The 19,799-nt window shown below is 41.0% G+C and overlaps 3 protein-coding genes across 3 annotated transcripts; 1 reads left to right on the forward strand and 2 right to left on the reverse strand.

Annotated features, from left to right (window-relative positions):
* Positions 1-5,976: 5,976 nt before the first annotated feature.
* On the reverse strand, positions 5,977-7,143 carry LOC146702280 (GTPase IMAP family member 7-like). The gene is made up of 2 exons (XM_085469234.1): positions 7,097-7,143; positions 5,977-7,004 (listed from the first exon to the last, which is right to left on the reverse strand). Exons 1-2 carry the CDS (start codon positions 7,113-7,115, stop codon positions 6,307-6,309), a joined length of 717 nt encoding a protein of 238 aa, XP_085325360.1. The 5' UTR covers positions 7,116-7,143; the 3' UTR covers positions 5,977-6,306.
* Positions 7,144-15,891: 8,748 nt separating this feature from the next.
* Positions 15,892-16,803, reverse strand: LOC146702281 (GTPase IMAP family member 7-like). The gene has a single exon (XM_085469235.1). It carries the CDS (start codon positions 16,768-16,770, stop codon positions 16,093-16,095), a length of 678 nt encoding a protein of 225 aa, XP_085325361.1. The 5' UTR covers positions 16,771-16,803; the 3' UTR covers positions 15,892-16,092.
* A 492-nt stretch (positions 16,804-17,295) lies between these two features.
* On the forward strand, positions 17,296-18,832 carry LOC146702282 (GTPase IMAP family member 7-like). Its single transcript, XM_085469236.1, has 3 exons — positions 17,296-17,447; positions 17,695-17,744; positions 18,016-18,832. Exons 1-3 carry the CDS (start codon positions 17,296-17,298, stop codon positions 18,606-18,608), a joined length of 795 nt encoding a protein of 264 aa, XP_085325362.1. The 3' UTR covers positions 18,609-18,832.
* The last annotated feature ends 967 nt before the right edge of the window (positions 18,833-19,799 follow it).

Genomic DNA, 19,799 nt, shown 5'->3' on the forward strand with positions numbered 1-19,799 from the left:
CGTGATCAGGTACCCTGCTGGGGTAATAGGCTGGCCAAAGGAGGAGATAGAAGCCACTGACATAAAGACAAGAAAGCTCCTGACCATGCATGGAGGGTTTCACCCCAAGTCCAGCACCCTGAGGCTGTACGCTAAGCGGAAGGAAGGGGGCCGGGGACTGGTGAGTGTCAGCACCACAGTCCAGGATGAGACAAGGAACATCCAAGAATACATTGGGAAGATGGCCCCAACTGACCGAGTGCTCAGTGAATACCTCAGGCAGCAGAAACCCAAGAAAGAGGAGGGAGACGAGGAACCATCATGGAAGGACAGGCCCCTGCACGGTATGTACCACCGGCAGATAGAGGAGGTGGCTGATATCCAGAAATCCTACCAGTGGCTGGACAAAGCTGGACTGAAAGACAGCACAGAGGCACTAATCATGGCAGCACAAGAACAAGCTCTGAGTACAAGATCCATAGAGGCTGGGGTCTATCACACCAGGCAAGACCCCAGGTGCAGGCTGTGTAAAGATGCCCCAGAGACAATCCAGCACATAACAGCAGGGTGCAAGATGCTAGCAGGCAAGGCATACATGGAACGCCATAACCAAGTGGCCGGCATAGTGTACAGGAACATCTGTGCCGAGTATAACCTAGAAGTCCCGAGGTCAAAATGGGAGATGCCCCCAAGGGTGGTGGAGAATGACCGAGCTAAGATCCTGTGGGACTTCCAGATACAGACGGACAAAATGGTGGTGGCTAACCAACCGGACATAGTGGTGGTAGACAAACAGAAGAAGACGGCCGTAGTGATCGATGTAGCGGTTCCGAATGACAGCAATATCAGGAAGAAGGAACACGAGAAGCTGGAGAAATACCAAGGGCTCAGAGAAGAGCTCGAGAGGATGTGGAGGGTGAAGGTAACGGTGGTCCCCGTGGTAATCGGAGCACTAGGTGCGGTGACTCCCAAGCTAGGCGAGTGGCTCCAGCAGATCCCGGGAATAACATCGGAGATCTCTGTCCAGAAGAGCGCAGTCCTGGGAACAGCTAAGATACTGCGCAGGACCCTCAAGCTCCCAGGCCTCTGGTAGAGGACCCGAGCTTGAAGGATAAACCGCCCGCAGGGGCGTGCTGGGTGTTTTTTTTTTTTTTTATATATATATATGTAGATATATGTAGATATATATGTATATATATATGTACTCTCAGTGGCAAGGGAACAATAATAAGAGAACAGCACCACCAAGGCTGGAGAAGGAGCAATACTGGAAGAGCATATGGGAGAAAGACGCAACCCATAACGGCAATGCTCAGTGGCTAGTGGATCTGAGGGCAGACCACAGCGACCTCCCTGAACAGGGTCCAGTAACCATCACAGTGGCAGATATCCAAGAAAGGGTCTCCAGTATGAAGAGTTGGACAGCACCAGGGCCCGACATGGTTCACACCTACTGGCTAAAGAAGCTGACTGCACTCCACGAGCGTCTGGCAGCACAAATGAACCAGCTGCTAATTAACGAGAGACACCCGGAATGGCTAACCGAAGGTCGGACGGTCCTGATCCCCAAGGACCCCAAGAAGGGACCGGTCCCCTCCAACTACCGACCAATAACCTGCCTCAGTACTACATGGAAGCTCCTGTCAGGCATCATATCGGCTAAGATGAACAGGCACATGGGTCAATACATGAGCGGGACACAGAAAGGAATTGGCAAGAATACCAGAGGTGCAAAACACCAGCTACTGGTAGACAGAACAGTCAGCCGAGACTGCAAGACCAGCCTGACCAACCTGTGCACTGCCTGGATTGATTACAAGAAGGCCTATGACTCAATGCCCCACAGCTGGATACTGGAATGCCTAGAATTGTACAAGATCAATGGGAATGGCAAATCAGTTTGCCTTTTTTATTACTTTCCCCTGCCAGCAAATAAAGCTGAGTTTGTTTGTATTTAAACCTGATGCCTGAGTGCCTTCATTTTGCGTCCAACTCCTGCCTGCCACACAGCGACTCATGACAGAATGACGCGACCAGTACATGGACCCAGCAGCACTTGCCCCGTCTGAAGAGCTCAGGGAGGATATAATTTATTCAGTGGATAAATTATGTGACCTGTGGCTGAATCATCCTGGGGAGGAATTTCAGCGTGCTGTAGCGAACCGGCTACAGCGACTGGTTTCTGGTCTCCCCTGGCTTTTGGACTCACTTCACCCACTCATACAGGAGTTTTTCCTTAATGAGCTTCTTCTGCATCCCCCTGTTGCTACCGCTCACCTACCCAACTCGGAGAAAGATGTGCTGCCCAGCCCACCGGACTTGGAGTTGCCCGGCCCATTGGAGCCATCACCGAGGAGGAAGCGGCGGCCACGCCACCGGCGTGTCACCCCACAGCCGGACGTGTCACCCCACAGCCGGATGTCAAAACAGCCGGCTGTGGTGAGCGAAAAGGACACTTTTTCTCTTTCTTCGGGCCATGGGACTATTTATTCTGGGGCTATATTTTTTGCATCAGCTGCTCAGCCACAGGGTCACTTGGCTGCTCAGCCGTTTGTTCCCGCTGGAGGGTCCGAGGGGCCCGTCCAGCAACCTGCTTCCGCTTGAGGGTCCGAGGAACCGCTTCAGCCGTCTGTTCCCGCTGGAGGGTCCGAGGGACCGCTTCAGCCGTCTGTTCCCGCTGGAGGGTCCGAGGGGCCCGTCCAGCCTCCTGCCTCCGCTGGAGGGTCCGAGGGGCCCGTCCAGCAACCACTTGCGGCTCCCACGCCGTCGCCTGCAGCGCCACCACCTTCGCCTGGTCCAGCCTCCGTGTCTTCAGCTCCGCCTGGTCCAGCCTCCGTGTCTTCGCCTTCGGCGTCGCCTGGTCCTGCCTCCGTGTCTTCGCCTTTGGTGTCGCCTGGTCCTGCCTCGCTCCGTCTAGCTTCGTCTGCGCCTGAGGTCCCCATGCCGTCTGGTCCTGTTCGTCCTGCATGTCCGGTCCGGCCAGCACGTCCTGTCCGGCCTGCTCGTCCTGCATGTCCTGTTCGGCCGATGACTGGACGTCGTTGCCATCATGGACGGCTCCCTGAACTACGCCGCCATCATGGACGGCCCCCTGAACTACGTCGCCGCCGGTGCCTCCTGCCCGGCCACCCTCCTGATCTGTTCCGTCGCCGCCGATGCTTCCCGCCTGCCCGGCCTCCTGAATTGTTTTCTGGGCTCTTGGGCTGTCAGCCTCCGGGCCGCCCCCCTGAACTGCCCGGGTTTGGACTGTTGTGCCGTCAGCCTCCGGGCCGGCCCCCTGAACTTTTCGAGACTGTTGCCTGGGCCTCTGCGCCTTTCGTGGGCTCTTTTGTTTGTTTGCTTTTGGACTGTTCCTGGGCCTCAGTGCTGTTGTTTTGGACTTTGTTCCCTGTGTTTTGGTTTCTGGCTCGTTGTGTTTCATTTGTTTCGTGTCTGCCCTGGTCCCACGTCTCTGTTCCCTCTGTAGTGCCTGTCTGTGTGTCTAAGTTCAGTCTGTGTTATGTTTCCTGTTTTACTTTGAAAGTCCGTGTCTCATGTAAATGCGTCTGGTTGTGTTTCCTTTGTCTCGTTAGGCCTGATTTGCCCCAGCTGTGTTTCCCCCCTGTTACTCATTCCCTGATTGCTCCCTCTGTGTATTTAAGCCTTGTGTTTCTCTGTGTCCGTGTCGCGTCGTCCCTCATGCTGTGTGGATCTCCCTGTGTCTCACTGAGTTTTGTTTATGAGTTTCCAGTTTAGTTTAGTTTAGTTTGCCTTTTTTATGACTTTCCCCTGCCAGCAAATAAAGCTGAGTTTGTTTGTGTTTAAACCTCATGCCTGAGTGCCTGCATTTTGCGTCCAACTCCTGCCTGCCACACAGCGACTCATGACAGGCGTAAACACAACATTCAAGATAACAGTTAAAAGTAACGTAACCATAAACAATAGAACAAGAACATCTAAACAGCAACACATGTCCCAAGGCATGATGGGAGACATTTCTGGATGCATTTTTACAATCTAAATATGCATATGTACAAAAAAGTATATTTAAAAAACAAGTAAATTGTTTTTTATTACATTTACAGTGATGTTATGTTATTTTACATTTGACGTGTCAGATCAGTCTACTTATGTAAATGTAATGATATTCTAGAAAAACAGTACACGACTGTAAACTACACAGTAAAATAATTTGACATTACTATTTTTTGGAACAGTGTATAGTAAATAACATTTTTATTAATTCACTTTATTCCATTATTAATGTGCAACTGACTGGTTGACATAAAGTCTGTAGTTACACCTGGACTTGCTGTAGAGGGCAGTCATAAGGAAGAGCTCACTTTGTTATGATCCAGATGCAGTGTGATGTTGTTGGGAATCTTTTTAATTTTCCTAACCTCTGACTTTTAGGTATTTTCATATTTTTAGTTCCAAAACTTTAATTTCATTCACATTTCTCAGTTATTGGGAAACTGTAGAAAATACTCTATTCTGAAAATGGCTACTGAAGGGATTCAAAAATACATCAAATAAACTGGGAACACATACTCGGCCCATGTCTGAGTTAAAAAGTAAGGAAACCAAATACAGCTTTACTGTTTACTGACCAACATTATTTGTCTGCATTCTGATAAATACAACCCCAGTACTATACTCACTGTACATACAGTACATGACGATATTAGTAAGTAATGTAATAACTGAGTAAATGACATATGACACACAAAAAAAACCAACACATTGCACGAAACAGGAAGAAGGCAGCTTATTTCCATATATTTTTATACATATGCATAAAATAGCATCATTAAGAAAAAAACATACATGGGCAATTTTGATAGCCATGTTTATGTAGACTGGAAACACCAGGGTCTGGGTGCAGTTCCCCCCTCCAGGGGCAAGAGTACCTAGACCCGGTTCGTAGAGTATGCTTGGGGAGTGTGATAGTGTGTACAGCGTCTCTTTATGTCTGTCTCCACGTTGGTTGAGTGTGGAGTAAGTGCATATGAGAGCATGAGGGTGGGAATGGATGTTTGTGTCTGTGTGTGCCTGTATGTCTGTGTCTATATGTCAGGTTGGGTATCAGACGCCACCTCTCTGGGGACATCTCAGGCCCTCCAAGGTTTGGAGGCCTATCTCCACCCACCACCACTTCCCCTGCCAGTGGCGGACTCCCTCAGGTGTCGGTGCGTTGGTGGTTCTTTGTGTCTGGGGGTGGGCGTCCGGGTACACACCGGCTCACTCCTTGGCGGCCGCTTATCGGGGCCTGGAGCCTGGGGCTCGCTCGGGCCACTTCGGAGGTGGGGTGCCCCCGACCTCTCGGCCTGGGGCTCGGTCACTCAGGCACAGCTGGCTGCCGGCGGAGCTCACGGGCGCGTCACTGCAACTCCCCCTGGCTTCTGCTCCGCGGCTGCTGAGTGAGCCCTCATCTGGGACTCTCCTCAGCTCTTACTGGGACAGTGGCGCAGCTGCCCCTCTGTGGGTCTTCCTTGGTCTCTTGTGTTCTGGGGGCCTCTGGATGTCTGGAGTTTTGATCTCCTCCATACCTTTTCTTTTTTTTTTTTTTTTTTTTTCTCTCTTCCCCCCCTTCTCACCGTCTCTTCTCCCCTTTGGTTTTCTTTCTTTCTCTCCCCCTCTTTCTTTCATTCTTTCCCCCTGTCCTATCCCACAGTTATGTCCGTCCCGTTTGCAACTGAAAATAAAATAAATTCATAATTATAATAAAGGTCAATCAAATGGACCAATATGGCAAGGCCATGATGATCCACTTGGTAAAATAAATCCGCTTGGCATCTTTCTTGGCCTCAAGACAACAATTCTGATGGCTATAGATCCAAACGGGACAAAAAAAAAAAAAAAAAAGAAAGCAGTGTTTTAGAATTAGAAAGAAATGATGACAGCGATGCATTGAAATTATTTATTGAGATATAACATTTAAAAGAATTACACTGAAGCAACAATAAACAATCATTGACAAAATTAAATGCTTTTCACAATATTTTCAGACAAAAATGGCAAAGAAAAGAAAATACATTTCAAACTTCATGCCATCATTTAAAAACAAGTCATTGACTGAAAATATGCATAAAACACACTATTTAAAATAAATTTAACACCAAACCATCAGGGTTGCAAACTCACTACAAATTGGAGCAGATGCAGTAGAGAAAAGCTCGTACTATGATTATTATTTCACTTTATAATGCTTTCCTCTTGAATACCAAAAGATAAAGTTAAATAATGTAGACAGCTGTCTACACTGTAAGTCTGTGTCAGACTAGACTTACAAATGGGTACAGAAACTGTCCTGTTTAGACTAGATTCATCACTATTTATTACAATAATTTAATCTCCATGAAGAACAGTACGAAACATTTTGATACGCTGAAACAGCGACTCAGTGAATTTACACTCATCCACGGCCAATCCCTTACTGTGTGCTTCCTCCACCTGTCTATACATGGCGTTTGTGTAGCGTATGCCTCCATTTGCTGCCACCATGTCATCAATCTTCTTGACCAGCTGCTCCACCTGCTTTCTGTCACTGCTGGTGTTGTCAAAGACGTGGAACCTGTTTCCACAGCTTTCAATGATGTGCTGAAGTCCAAGATCAGCTTCATTTACATACTCCTCTATGGTCATGTCTTCAAGATCGCCGCCACGGGTGAACAGCACAATCATGTGCTGGTTTATCTCTGGGCCAAACAGCTCCTGCAGGGCTTTCACTGAGTTTTTCTCCTCCTTAGTGAATCGACCCACTTGGAAGACCAACAGGAACACATGAGGACCGGGAGAGGAGTCTTCAACACATTTCTTGATTTCTTTTTTGATGAACTCATCTGAATTCGCAACGTCCATGATCCCTGGTGTGTCTACAACACTAACTGACCTGTTACCCATCTGTGCCACACCTTTTTCACAGACCTCGGTCACTGACCCCAGTAAGGGACAAGAGCTGAAATTTGTTTTTCCCAGGATGGTGTTTCCAACAGCGCTCTTACCCACACCAGTTTTCCCAATCATCACAATGCTCAAATCAGGACCTGAAACACAATTCACAATTCACAATTCACTTCACAGGACCTCAAACACAATTCACTACTTTTATTTGATGAAGATTAACTATAAATCTTACATAGTGGAAATGAAGCCATCTTAACTTCACTGTTGTCACTGCGCAGGTGAGAGAGATGAATGTTAAAGCCTCTGTTCAACACAGTGCTTTTATAGCTTTACAGCTGGCATGCCTCTGGCATTTGACAGTGACAGAGCTGTGGGTTCAAACTGGTTCTTCCAGTTTTGGATTTCTGTTTTACCTTTTGGACATTGTTTGAGGGTAAAAGGAAATAATAACTAGTCTTTCCATGGGTAAAGTGATACAGAAGAAGAGTTTATTTATGTGTGCTTTTGCTAATATTAAATCATTTTTAATTCTTCGTTAAAAATATAAATATTTATCAAAATACATTTTTGATCAACACATTCCTACATTATGTAACTGAGTGAAAAAAATCATGTTGAAATCAATATTTGTGTGATGGAGCTGCTGATAAATCATGTTAAAGTAAAACATAGAAAAAAGAAGAAAATGCAGCTTATCTCTTCTGCATGAAACTTTTGTACCTGGTCACCATTTCTCCCCCCTCTTTTTCTTCAACATTACATCTGAGGTGATGTCTAGTCCTACCCATTGTAACATATAATGGGAAATGCCTGCAATACCTCACCCAGGAGGCATCCTTGTCAGATGCCGGAACCACCCCAACTGGTTCCTTATAATGTGGAGGAGTAGCGGCTCGACTCTGAGCCATTCATGGACGGCCGAACTCTTCAACCTATCTCTAAGTTAGAGACCCGCCACCCTTTGGAGAAAGTTCATTTCTGCCATTATTCATTATCTTGAATGTTGTGTTTACGCCGTGGTGCAGCGTCACTGACAGTTGTTGTTTTGTAGAGAGAGTGCTGTACCATGAGTGACTTCTGTTGTGCTGTTGTTGAACCTTGAGGCACATTGTAGCACAGCAAGTGTTTTAATAAAGACCTCCCCCTACCAGCTTGGGGTTAAACAACAAGCTCAATCTCTCTCTGTGAGCTTCGTTGTTAAGATTTCTCTGCATGCCACAATGTAAAACATTGCACGGACACACTGTGCTAATTATATATTTTGAAAAAGAAATGTAGAGGTAGGAATTGCAATTAATATAAATAACATGACGCTAAGCATCGGCCAATGAATGTGAACTAACAACACGGTCGCGGGTAACGCTGCGACCGTAGGAAAAAACCCTAATATGAAGGTATTTTACTGTGCATTTTACAGTAATGTTCTGTTCTTCTAGAATATCATTAAAGTTACGTAAATAGACTTTGACTTCACATTTTGAATGTAAATTAACGTTAAATCACTGTAATCACTGTAACCTAAAAAATCAGTCAGACAACTACAGCTCATTCAGAACTCTGCTGCTCGAGTCCTCACTAAGACCAAAAAAGTGGACCACATCAGTCCAGCTCTGAGGTCTTTACACTGGCTGCCTGTCCGTCAGAGGATAGACTTTAAAGTTCTGATGCTGGTCTATAAAGCTCTGAATGGTTTAGGACCAAAATACATCAGCGACCTCCTGACCCAGCATGAACCTTCCAGATCCCTCAGGTCATCTGGATCCGGTCTTTTATCAGTTCCCAGAGTCAGAACCAGACACAGAGAAGCTGCATTCAGCTTTTATGCTCCTTATATCTGGAACAAACTCCCAGAAAGCCTCAGATCAGCTGAAACACTCAGTTTATTTAAATCCAGGTTGAAGACTCACCTGTTCTCAGCTGCATTTGAATAAAGCACCAAATCCACACTTTAAGCTTAAATTTCAAAACTAACATTTTAACTACTGATTTTATCTGTTTTGATTTTATATACTGTTTTGTTTGTTTGTTTGTTTGTTTGTTAATTAGTTAGTTTGTTTTTTTGCTTGTTTTAATCAATTTTAAATCATGCTTTTTATTTGTTTTTGTTTCTAATGTCTCTGTAAAGCACTTTGAATCACCTTGTTGTTGAATTGTGCTATACAAATAAACTTGCCTTGCCTTGCCTAATGTAATTGATAGGTTTGTAGCATAAACCTATTCGCTGGAACGTTGAAGACAATATAATTACACCGCAAAGCAAGACACAAAGTAGGCAAGTTCTTCATGTTACTCGTGCACGGGAGAGACCGAAGAGGCGCCGTTCCCTCGCCTGACCCGGTTGCTCTCGTCCGTTCTCCCGTACCACTGTTCTTTTATTGAGGTTACATGAATATGCATAAGTTCATTAACATATGACGTCTACATTCACACAAAGAGTACCTTGCCTGTGTATGTGTTTATACTTAAACAGATATACGTATGCTTGCTATACCATAAATCAAAGAAACTCTCCTAGGGAGTATGTGATTTATACCAAGGATACACTCTAGACGAATGAATGCACTTCCTTCTACACAGAGTTAATACAGACCTCCTTTAAGATAAAACATTCTTTCAATCTACAAATGATTATACACTTCTAAGCATATATGAGTAAATGTTTCTAAGCATAAATGACAATCAACAATACAAAACCTATCAGTAATACAACATAATTAAATTGAATTAAAATGTATCTGTCTGTACATATGCATATTTAGATTGTTAAAATACAAATGATACAAATGTATCATGATCTCACAAATATCTGTCCGTTATTTGAAAGATCGAATTCAAATGTAATGCTATGGAAAAGTATATAACATGATCCCTATAAGCTTGTGTTGCATCACATAAGTATTATTATCATTGCTAGTTAGGCTGTTCGTGGCTCAAGGGTTGGCAGTTCGCCTTGTGATCAAAAGATTGCCGGTTCGCGCCCCGGCTCGGACACTCTCCGTCGTTGTGTCCGTGGTCAAGACTCTTCATCTACCGCCTACTAGTGATGGCCGATGGTGCGATATGGCAGCCTCGCCTCTGTCAGTCTGTCCCTGGACATCCAATCAATTATTATTTGAACCAACTGTTAACTGTATATTTCTGTACATTTACGTATTATGATTCATATTTCCACATTCAGTGACCTTGTTTATAGGTAATTTCATTGTTTGATCGCGTAAAAATGTTCCTAATTTAATGTCTAAAAGCACTTGGAAAAGGCAGAATCCCATGTCAAATTAGCGCAACAAACTCTATTTTCATTACTGAAAATAACCGTATTTTTATGGGACAGTTATTTTCTGTTATTTCACGGTCGTATTTTGGCGCCCCAGCTGCCGGAAGATTACCGTTGTTTTACGATGTTTTTTGTAACAGTGCAGTTATTTATCAAGTGCATTCATTGCTGGTGAATTTAAAGGACAGCGTGTGGTTGAAGAATTTGTCACTTCTAAAATATTCTTTTTACATTTCACCTTCTGGTTTCATCTAAGGCTGTGAACGACAGAATGATCCCAGCATAATGAAGCATATCTGGAATGCATCCAAACAAACTAGTCAATTGTAAATCACTATTAATGAAACTTTTTTGTATGGATAATATCAAGCCAAAACATGCAACCTAAATTCCAGAAAAAATGCGTCGTTCTTAAAGTTTGAGCAACTAAAATACTTGAAAATCACATTATGAATCACATGAATGTTCAAACTAAGAATTTTTTATGCACAAAAATTAAATAAAATTGTATAAAAAAGTAAAATTTCATGGTTTAATCATTTGTTGTGTCATTTACATTCTGTTATAGAGAAAATATTAGGTCATGTGATTTGAAAGTCTTTTAGTTTACATTTTGTTAAAATTCAAAGAATGTCCCAACTTTTCTGGAATTCGTGTTTCACATGATCACATTTGATAGTCATGTTTTGAATGACTATCACTGTGATAAATCATGTTTGTCACAGTGTTTTGTTCTGTTTTTATATAATGGTCTGTAAGACACACATCTGTAGTAATCTGAATGTACATTGTATCACTAATGAGAGTTTCACAACTACAATTGTAAGAGCCAGATAAGAATTATTTGATTGTCTTTAGCTATAAGCCAAAAACACAAAAAATAAAAACAGAAAGTAATCAAAATAGAATATATAAAAAGTTACCTTTTTTAATGAAACTACAAAAAAGTGATTTTTCATGGTAGTTTTTTTATGATAGTTTCACAGACTGCCTATATTTTATTAAATTAAATGAAGACATTAACACACATATTTCAAAACAATACATCGTCTTTCTTACAAACACACATTGCGCCGTGATTCTCTTGTGAGTCATAAAGTTTTGCCACAGGGTGGCAGAACTTCAATACAACCAGAGCACGAATGTCGGTTTTTAGAAAAGAGAACATGATTTTGAATTTTATTTGATGTAAAATTTTAACAAAAAAGTTCTAACGTTTTTTACTTTGTGTCAAGTTTTTAGAAATTTAGACACAGTTTTTGGGAATGTATTTAAATATTTTCAGAAATACCCATACATTCAAAAATATATCACTCTGAAGCTGGTTCCAGTTGTAGATTGTTTTATATTCATAGGTCATGTTAATCAGTTATTTCTGTGAACGTTCAAATTGGGTGGTGTATCACATTTATAGTTAGTAGACATGCTTCAACACATTGGATTTTTCTTCAGGTTTCTAAGATTGTCTTCATCTGAATGGGTAAAGAATATTTAGGGTACAAAAAAACAGTCTACACTGCAAAAACTCAAAATCTTAAAACATATATTTGTCTTATTTCTAGTCAAAATAATCTCATTTCACTTAAACTAAGACACATTCAGCTACAGAGTAACATTTTAGTGACATGGGTTATAAGCTGTGTCCAAATTCAGAGGCTGCATCCCCCTGAGGACCCGGCCTTCGCAGTCTATGTGGGCCGAGTCCTCCGAAGGCCGGGTAGGCCGGAAGTGAGCAGCTGTGAAATTGGCCTTCAGATTTGCGTCACCAGCTGTCTCGGTGGAGTTTAATAAACCTCGCCACCGTGTCCTGGAGGAACGTTTCCTCCAGGACACAATGGATGGATTTCCTTGTTTTTTTTTACGCAACCTCTTCTGACCGTTCTCCCTGATGTGATGTTTGTGTAATGTATGTATGGTCAGAAAACGTTCAATTTCGCTGCAGGCAACTGCAAGTGACAAATAAAGGCTCATAACTGCCTGAGAGAACAAGATAAACATCAGCTGAAACCAGGCAATGACAGTTTTGCTGATTAATATGTATACAAGGAACATCCTGCTTTTCTTCCTCATGGCATGACTTTAAGGAAGTGATTTCCTCACAGCAAACCTTCCTGAATGTTTGTGTTTCATTATGAGCTTCTTCAGGTGTCAGTGAAAACACTCTGGGTGGAATCCAACAGGTGTTACAGGTTTTTCCACATCATTATCAAACTTTCTGTCACATTTGTTCAGGTCCTACAACAACATCCCTGTTTTTTTCTAAGAAGCCTTGAACAATTTATTACTTGTAGATAGGCCAGTAGTTTCTTAATGAAAAGTAACAGCTGTGGTTTCCACTGTACTTCCTACATAGTAATCTAGCCACATTACAGATTTTATCTGAATTTCTATAAAACTAAATCCCTTTCTAAACCTAATTCTAAGTAAATAACAGTAATCATACTCATGAGAAAAACATATATGACAAAAGGATTCATTTCGTGTTTTTTTTTTTTCATTTTTCTTATTTGAAAATAACTGGACGGTTCTCTTTTTTTCCTTGTTAGATTTGTTTTGAGGAAACAAATAAAGCACATAGACATATATTTTAAGTACAGAAAGCAACTGGCCAGTCTCTGTCACTAGCATAAAGTCAGATTAGATGTTAGCTAGAAAGCACTAAGATGTAGAAAAAAAAGTGCTTATATGAATTACTGAATGAGGATTTTTTTTAAGCACTACTCAAATAGAGTAGAAAAGTGCATTAAGGCAACCAGTGAATTTATCAGCACACTGGATGTATGATGGTAGAGCGCAATAGTAATCATCTGAAGATGTAGTTCTGTCTCCTTATAAAGATGACTTGGCTGAGCACAAACCACATTTTTGTGATTACTAATGATTCTCTGTTAGAAAATCAGAAAATGTCGTCATAGTGGCTTCAACTGTAACTACTTTAAAAGACACAAATCTTTCTTCCAGCTCCTGAAAACAATAGAATAATTGCTTATTTGTTTTCTGAGTGCTGATGATTGCATTGTTTTCTTTTTGGTGCCTGTTTTTTTAAATTTACATGTTACAAGGAACTTCCTGGTTTTCTCTCTGACCACATGTCTTTAAGAAAAGTATTTCCTCACGAAAACCTTCCTGAATCTTTCTGTATGATTATGAAATTGTCTGTGGGTTTGCACCTACAGTTTACAAGTTTTTTTTTCACATCACCAACTTCTGTGACAACTTCCTGTCAAATTTGTTCCATCCTCTCACCAAAATCCTTGTTCCTTTTCAAGAGGCTATGAACGCCCATTAATGATTTTAATCATAGGAAAGTAGTGTTGGACCAAATGTTAAAAGATCACAGCACAACTTCGTGTTGGCTCATTGTGTCCAACAAAAATATCCAGAACACCTCAGATAGATTATTCTCTGAATGAAAAGTATGACAGCGATACTTTTGACTTCTAAAAAGTGGAAAAACTGTTCATAATAGATGATGTTCTTAAGAATCTCAGAATGGTGGCTGTAAAGAAGCCATTCTTAATGAAGGGACACTGGGAGAAAAGGCTGACGGACAACAAGAAATTAGGTCTTAAAGAGTAATTAACCTGAATTTGAAAATTTTGGTTCAAATCATCAACATGTACCGAGGAGCTCTGGAGAGAGGTACTATAGAGAGTTTTTACAGCCATCTGTAAAACAGGGTGTAGGCTCTGTCATGTGTTGGAGATCTTGTCAAATCTGATAAAAAATTTGAAAACAAGAAAAGTAAGTATCTTGATGCATGCTCATTCATCCAAGTAAGGGCATCCCAAAATTCACTTCATCCGGAGGTAACGAAACGTTTCTCCCGCTGAAAACATTACGTCCAGATATACTGAATCAGCTTTTGAGGCAGAAAAGTAAGGTTAGATTTCGATGCACAATGTGATATCATCTGGAAAGAATGTGACTGGCAGTGGCTTAATTCTCTTCATGAGAATGATCTCAAACACACTGACACTGCAATAAAATCATACCTGGCTGGAAAAACACCATGAGTCAAGGTTTGGCCTTCCCAGAGTTTTCTAAATAAAAACATGACATGCTTAGCTTCTAGATCTAATCTGTGGTAAACACAATGACACAAATCATTAATAAGCAGAGGAAATGTAACAACAGACAAACAGAGACTGCAGCGTGTTGTGCGCTCTGCTGAGAAGGTGATTGGCTGCAGACTCCCATCTCTGCAGGACCTGTACACCTCCAGGACACTGCGGCGTGCAGCTCGGATCTCAGCTGACCCTTCTCACCCTGGACACAGTCTGTTTGACCTGCTCCCCTCAGGCAGGAGGCTCCGGTCCATTCGCACCAGAACCTCTCGCCATAAGAACAGTTTCTTCCCCTCTGCTGTCGGACACATGAACAATAACCGTATGACTGTTCCCATCACTAACACATGACCCTACGCTGTGTTCACTGCATCATTCCATGTTTGGCACTGATCACCACCTGCACTCATGTATATATCATGTATATATCTATCTATTTAGCACTTTTAATTCTTATTCTTATTTTTATTTCATGTCTATTTAAGCGTAATTTATGACAGTATGTTTGCACTGAAGCACCGCAGCAATTTCCTAATGTTGTAAACCTGCTCAACATTTGGCAGTAAAACCCTTTCTGATTCTGAATCTGATTCTGATTCTGATACAAAAGTTACTGACGTACATAGATCCAAAAACTCAGTCTTCCCAAAAAAGAAGATAACTGGGTCAATGCTGGTCAAATACGTAAATGGACAGATAAATATTATCTGTAAGAGACTTTATTCCAGACACAAGTGGATACCCCAGTATAGGTTTCAAATATTTTTTATTGATCTTATACAGTGTATGTTCTGTTTAGAGAGAAGAGGACGATACAACTTACCCACATATGTCTTTTATATATTTCTGGAAAATTATACGTTGTGAATGCCATTAAATATAATTTAACTTCTACATTACCATTACTCACAGTGAGAAAGCTTTGTGGATTTGTTAAAAGTACAATCAACAAAATCAGCGTACATTCTTGTGAAAGGTGAAACTGTTTAAACATAAATGGAGTGAACTCACTTCAGTGGATATTTCATTTAAACCATTTTTTTTATTCATACTCACATTTACTTAAAGAAATTAACACTCAAAAAAAAAGCATTTGGACAGTATTACCGTTGGTGAGAGTAGTCTAAGGTCAGAATACATCAGTAGGATGTCCTTGAGACTATGCCAGTGCGACTTAGTTAACCAGGATCCTTTCCAACACAAAGCTACACTATCATGCCATCTGTGTGCTGTCATGAGACAAACAAAGATGACATAAAATTGGATATGCAATGTGACGTGGAAATACCTGGATGTTAAAACATATATTTAGTAAATAAAGCTGATTCTGATTCAGATTGTGAAAGTGGGGTTTTATACTTAGACATGACTGATGACAGTGATGTATTTAAATTATTTATTTAGGTAAAACATCAAAATGGACAATGTTGAAGCAACAATTAACAATCATGAACCCAAAGGAAATTTTTCTTCACAATAATTTCATTTAAACAACCAGAAAACAGACAAAAAAACAAACAAATACAATTCAAACTTCTCCTCGTAGAAGTCATAATTCATCATTTCAAAATCACACAAAAATACAAAATACAGTTCAGTTCAGATATCACAAACCACCCTGATTATAAACTCGCTACAAGCTGGAGCAGATGAAGCAGAGACAAGAAACACTTTGAAAGTACAGCTTGTATTATGATTAGTATTTCACTTTAATACAATGTCAAACAATCAGCAACCGATATCTTCATTATTTTTTGTGATAACTCAAATAAAATGATCCTAAACAGCTTTCTACACTGTGTCATTCTAAACAGACTTCATGCTTTCATGTGTATGTACAAAAACTGTCCAGTTCAGTCTAGATCGTGTACTATTTATCACAACAGTTTAATCTCTCCCAAGAAGAATACGAAAAAGTCTGACACGCTTAAGCAGCGGCTCAGTGAACCTATACTGCTGCAGTGTCAATCCCAGTCTGTGTGCTTCCTCCACCTCCTTGAACATGGCGTCTGTGTAGTGTGTGCCTCTATTTTCTGCCATCATGTTATCAATCTTCTTGATCAGCTCCACCACCTGCTTTTTGTCGCTGCTGGTGTTGTCAAAGACGTGGTACCTGTTTCCACAGCTTTCAATGATGTGCTTTAGCCCAGGCTCAGCTTCACGTACGTACTGCTCTATGGTCATGCCTCCAAGATCACCACCACGGGTGAAGAGCACAATCATGTACTTGTTTGCCTCGGGGCCAAACAGCTCCTGCAGGGCTTCCACTGAGTTTTTCTCTTCTTTGGTGAATCGACCCACTTGGATGACCAACAGGAACACATGAGGACCGGGACAGGAGACTTCAACACAACGCACAATTTCTCTTTTGATGAGCTCATCTGATTTTGCAGTGTCCAGGATCCCTGGTGTGTCTACAACACTAACTACTCTATTACCCCACTGAGTCACACCTTTTTGACAGACCTCAGTCACCGACCCAGATAAAGGGCAAGATCTGAAACGTTTGTTTCCCAGGATGGTGTTCCCAACAGCACTCTTGCCCACACCAGTTTTTCCAATCATCACAATCCTCAAATCAGGACCTGAAACACAATTGACTAATTTGATTTAACTCATATACACAAGGGTGTAATAAGAACCTTAGTGAAAACTTTCCAAGGTAACAAACCAACCTAAAGATTAACTTTAGGTCTTACCTGCTGGAAACAAATCCATCTTAATGTCACTGTTGTCACTGCACAGGTGAGAGGGATGAATGATAAAGCTTCTGTTAAACACATCTTTTATTTATAGCTCCACAGAGGACACACCTCCTCCTGTAGCTGACAGGTATAGAGGGCAGCACAGTCTGCACTCACTGCACAGACTGTGCTGCACCTGATTGAAGAGCCACCACTCACAGTGAGTTTTGCTTGTAAACTTTTCTTTGCTTTGTAGCAATAAAATAAAAGGACAGTTATTAAAGGTATTGCAGATAAAAAGAGAAAGAAAACCTTTCTGATTTCATATCACATCACGCTTTATTTTCACAATCTCTCAAGTCCTGCAGTCTATGATTTATAATTTAAAATGTAAAATACTTAATGAATGTACTTCAGCAAAAGTGAAGAGTTCAGAGTTTTGCTGCTTCTGACTTATGAACCCACAGATCACTCATTCAGTTTCTGCAGTATGGGTTGCCGGCAGAGCAGTAATTCAAGGAGATGTGAACCACAACAACTCATAACAACCAATGCCAGGTAAAGCTGAAAGTGCAGAACTGTTGAGCTAGCATTAGGGCTAACCTTATTTAAATAAAAATGAAAAACATATTCTCTTTAACCATGTGCACATATGCTATGAAAAACTCTGGTAATGTATTTTACAAGGGGCTTTGAGTTTTTTTTATATATATATTGTTAGAAACAACAAATAAGTGTTTATAAAACAAAAAAAAGAGTTTTTGAGCTGAGGTGGGTTTATTTTTTCTCTGTTATTAAATTGTAGGCCTGACTATGGATCACAAACTGGACCGTACACTACTGAGCCACAAGCAGGTGAACCCCAATGCTTCTAAGCAGCATTTTAGAAGTTCATATTAAAAAATGGGTTATTAAATAGGGATTATGCAGACGGTTGTTATAAGCAAAGAGTCCTTCATGATCCAAGAAAGACTTCAAATAGTAAGACTGGATTTACTAATGTTAAATAAGCTCTTTTGTGTATTTTAGTGCAACTGTGGGAGTTTACGTTTTCATTATTTATAGATTTTGAATGTAATGCAATGAGGGATTTCGCTGACATTATCATCATTATAAACTTATTCAGGAAGACGCACTCCAGCCATATGGAACATTGTCCTTTTGGGAATGTCTGGGAGTGGAAAGAGTGCGAGTGGGAACAGCATCCTCAGAGAGAAACGCTTCATATCTAGACCCAGCTCCAAGCCGATCACCTCAGAGTGCCAAGTGGCAGAAACTAAAGTGAATGATTTCCATGTATGTGTGATCGATACTCCTGACATCTTTGATGATGACATTGCACCGTCAGTTAGGGACAAACATGTAAAAAAGTGCAAACAGCTTTGTGAGTCAGGACCTTGTGTGTATGTACTTGTGATGCAAGCAAGCAGATTTACAGATGGTGAGAGAAACATAATAGAAAAGCTAGAAAAAGCTTTTGCAAGCAAAGTTAGAAAACAAACAATTATCCTGTTCACCAGAGGAGACGACCTGCGGCAGGCAGAAATGAAGTTTGAGGATTTCCTACGTACCTGTCAACCTGAGCTGAAAGCAATAATTCAGAAATGTGACAACAGGTGTGTTCTCTTTGAGAACAGCAGGCAAAATGACAGTCAGGTACAGAAGCTACTGGAGACAGGGATGAACCTAATCCAAAACCAGCAGACGTTCCTGTATTAGGTCAGGAAATAAAGTAATTGGAAGTGGGATTTTTTATTTTGGTGTGTGCAAAGACACACATAAGGGCATGAACACAGTTATAAACTGCATTTTTTTGTGTGTTTTCTTCTTGATTTCATATTAATCAGCATTCAAACAAGGAAACAAGGAATTATTTCTGAACTATTTAAACGTTTTTATACACTTTTATCTAACAAATCAGTGAAAGTTTGTCATCTTTTGTAAACTGCAAAATAATAATCCGAAATTCAATAAAAATAAACTTGTCAGTACATAAATTGTCTCTGTTTTCCACCACACTGATTCAGACAAACACAGAGAAAAGACAAAGCAGCTGGATGTTCAAAAAAATCTCAAAGATAACAACATAACAGCTGAATACATATTTCTGTGATGTTCTGAAAATGAATTTGTGTTCTGTCGTATAACAGTATAAAGTGCAATGTGGTCAGGAGTTGCATCCAAAGGGAGGGCATGAGCTGTTCACTAAACTCTAATTTTAAATAACTTTACATAATACACATAAAAGCCAGTTCAGAGTGAAGAGCCAGTGACAGCAATTTGTTACCAAGAACTAAGTAAGTAAGTAAGTAAGTAAAATTTATTTTTATAGCACTTTTCACAGATAGAAAAAATCACAAAGTGCTTTACAACACAGAAAATGGAAATATAAAACAATATGACAGTAAATAAAACAGCAAATAAAACAATGTAATATAATAAAACTATCAAAACAGCATAAGAGGAAATTAATCAAATGCTTTTCTCAATAAAAATGTCTTCAGCTGTTTCTTAAAAGAATCAATGGAGTCCGTGCAGCGAAGAGACAGTGGAAGAGAAATACACAACCGTGGTGCCACCGTCTGAAAGGCCCGATCACCACGAGTTTTAAAACGAGTGCGTGGTACCACCAGCAGTCTCTGATCTAATGACCTTAAAGCCCGAGAAGATGAATGTGGTTTCAGCAGGTCAGATAAATATTGAGGAGCCTGACCATGTAGGGCCCTAAAGGTTAGAGCTAAAATTTTAAAATGAAACCTAAAACTTACAGGCAACCAGTGAAGGGAGGCTAAAACTGGAGTGATATGCGATCTTCTCTTGGTGCCTGTTAAGAGATGTGCTGCAGCGTTCTGCACAGTCTGAAGACGATTCAAGGCTGATTTGTTAAAACAAGTAAAAAGGCCATTAGAG

Source organism: Copadichromis virginalis, linkage group LG9, assembly GCF_057382275.1.
Source record: "Copadichromis virginalis isolate Kocher_CV1m ecotype Utaka linkage group LG9, C_Virginalis_male_GT1.1, whole genome shotgun sequence".
Lineage (NCBI taxonomy): Eukaryota > Metazoa > Chordata > Actinopteri > Cichliformes > Cichlidae > Copadichromis > Copadichromis virginalis.

Coding starts and splice junctions, on each gene's coding strand:
- LOC146702281 (XM_085469235.1), bottom strand. CDS start 16,770: ATGATTGGAAAAACTGGTGTGGGCAAGAGTGCTGTTGGGAACACCATC.
- LOC146702282 (XM_085469236.1), top strand. CDS start 17,296: ATGTACTTCAGCAAAAGTGAAGAGTTCAGAGTTTTGCTGCTTCTGACT. Junction 17,448..17,694: donor CTCATAACAACCAATGCCAG/GTAAAGCTGAAA, acceptor ATTAAATTGTAG/GCCTGACTATGGATCACAAA. Junction 17,745..18,015: donor CACTACTGAGCCACAAGCAG/GTGAACCCCAAT, acceptor AAACTTATTCAG/GAAGACGCACTCCAGCCATA.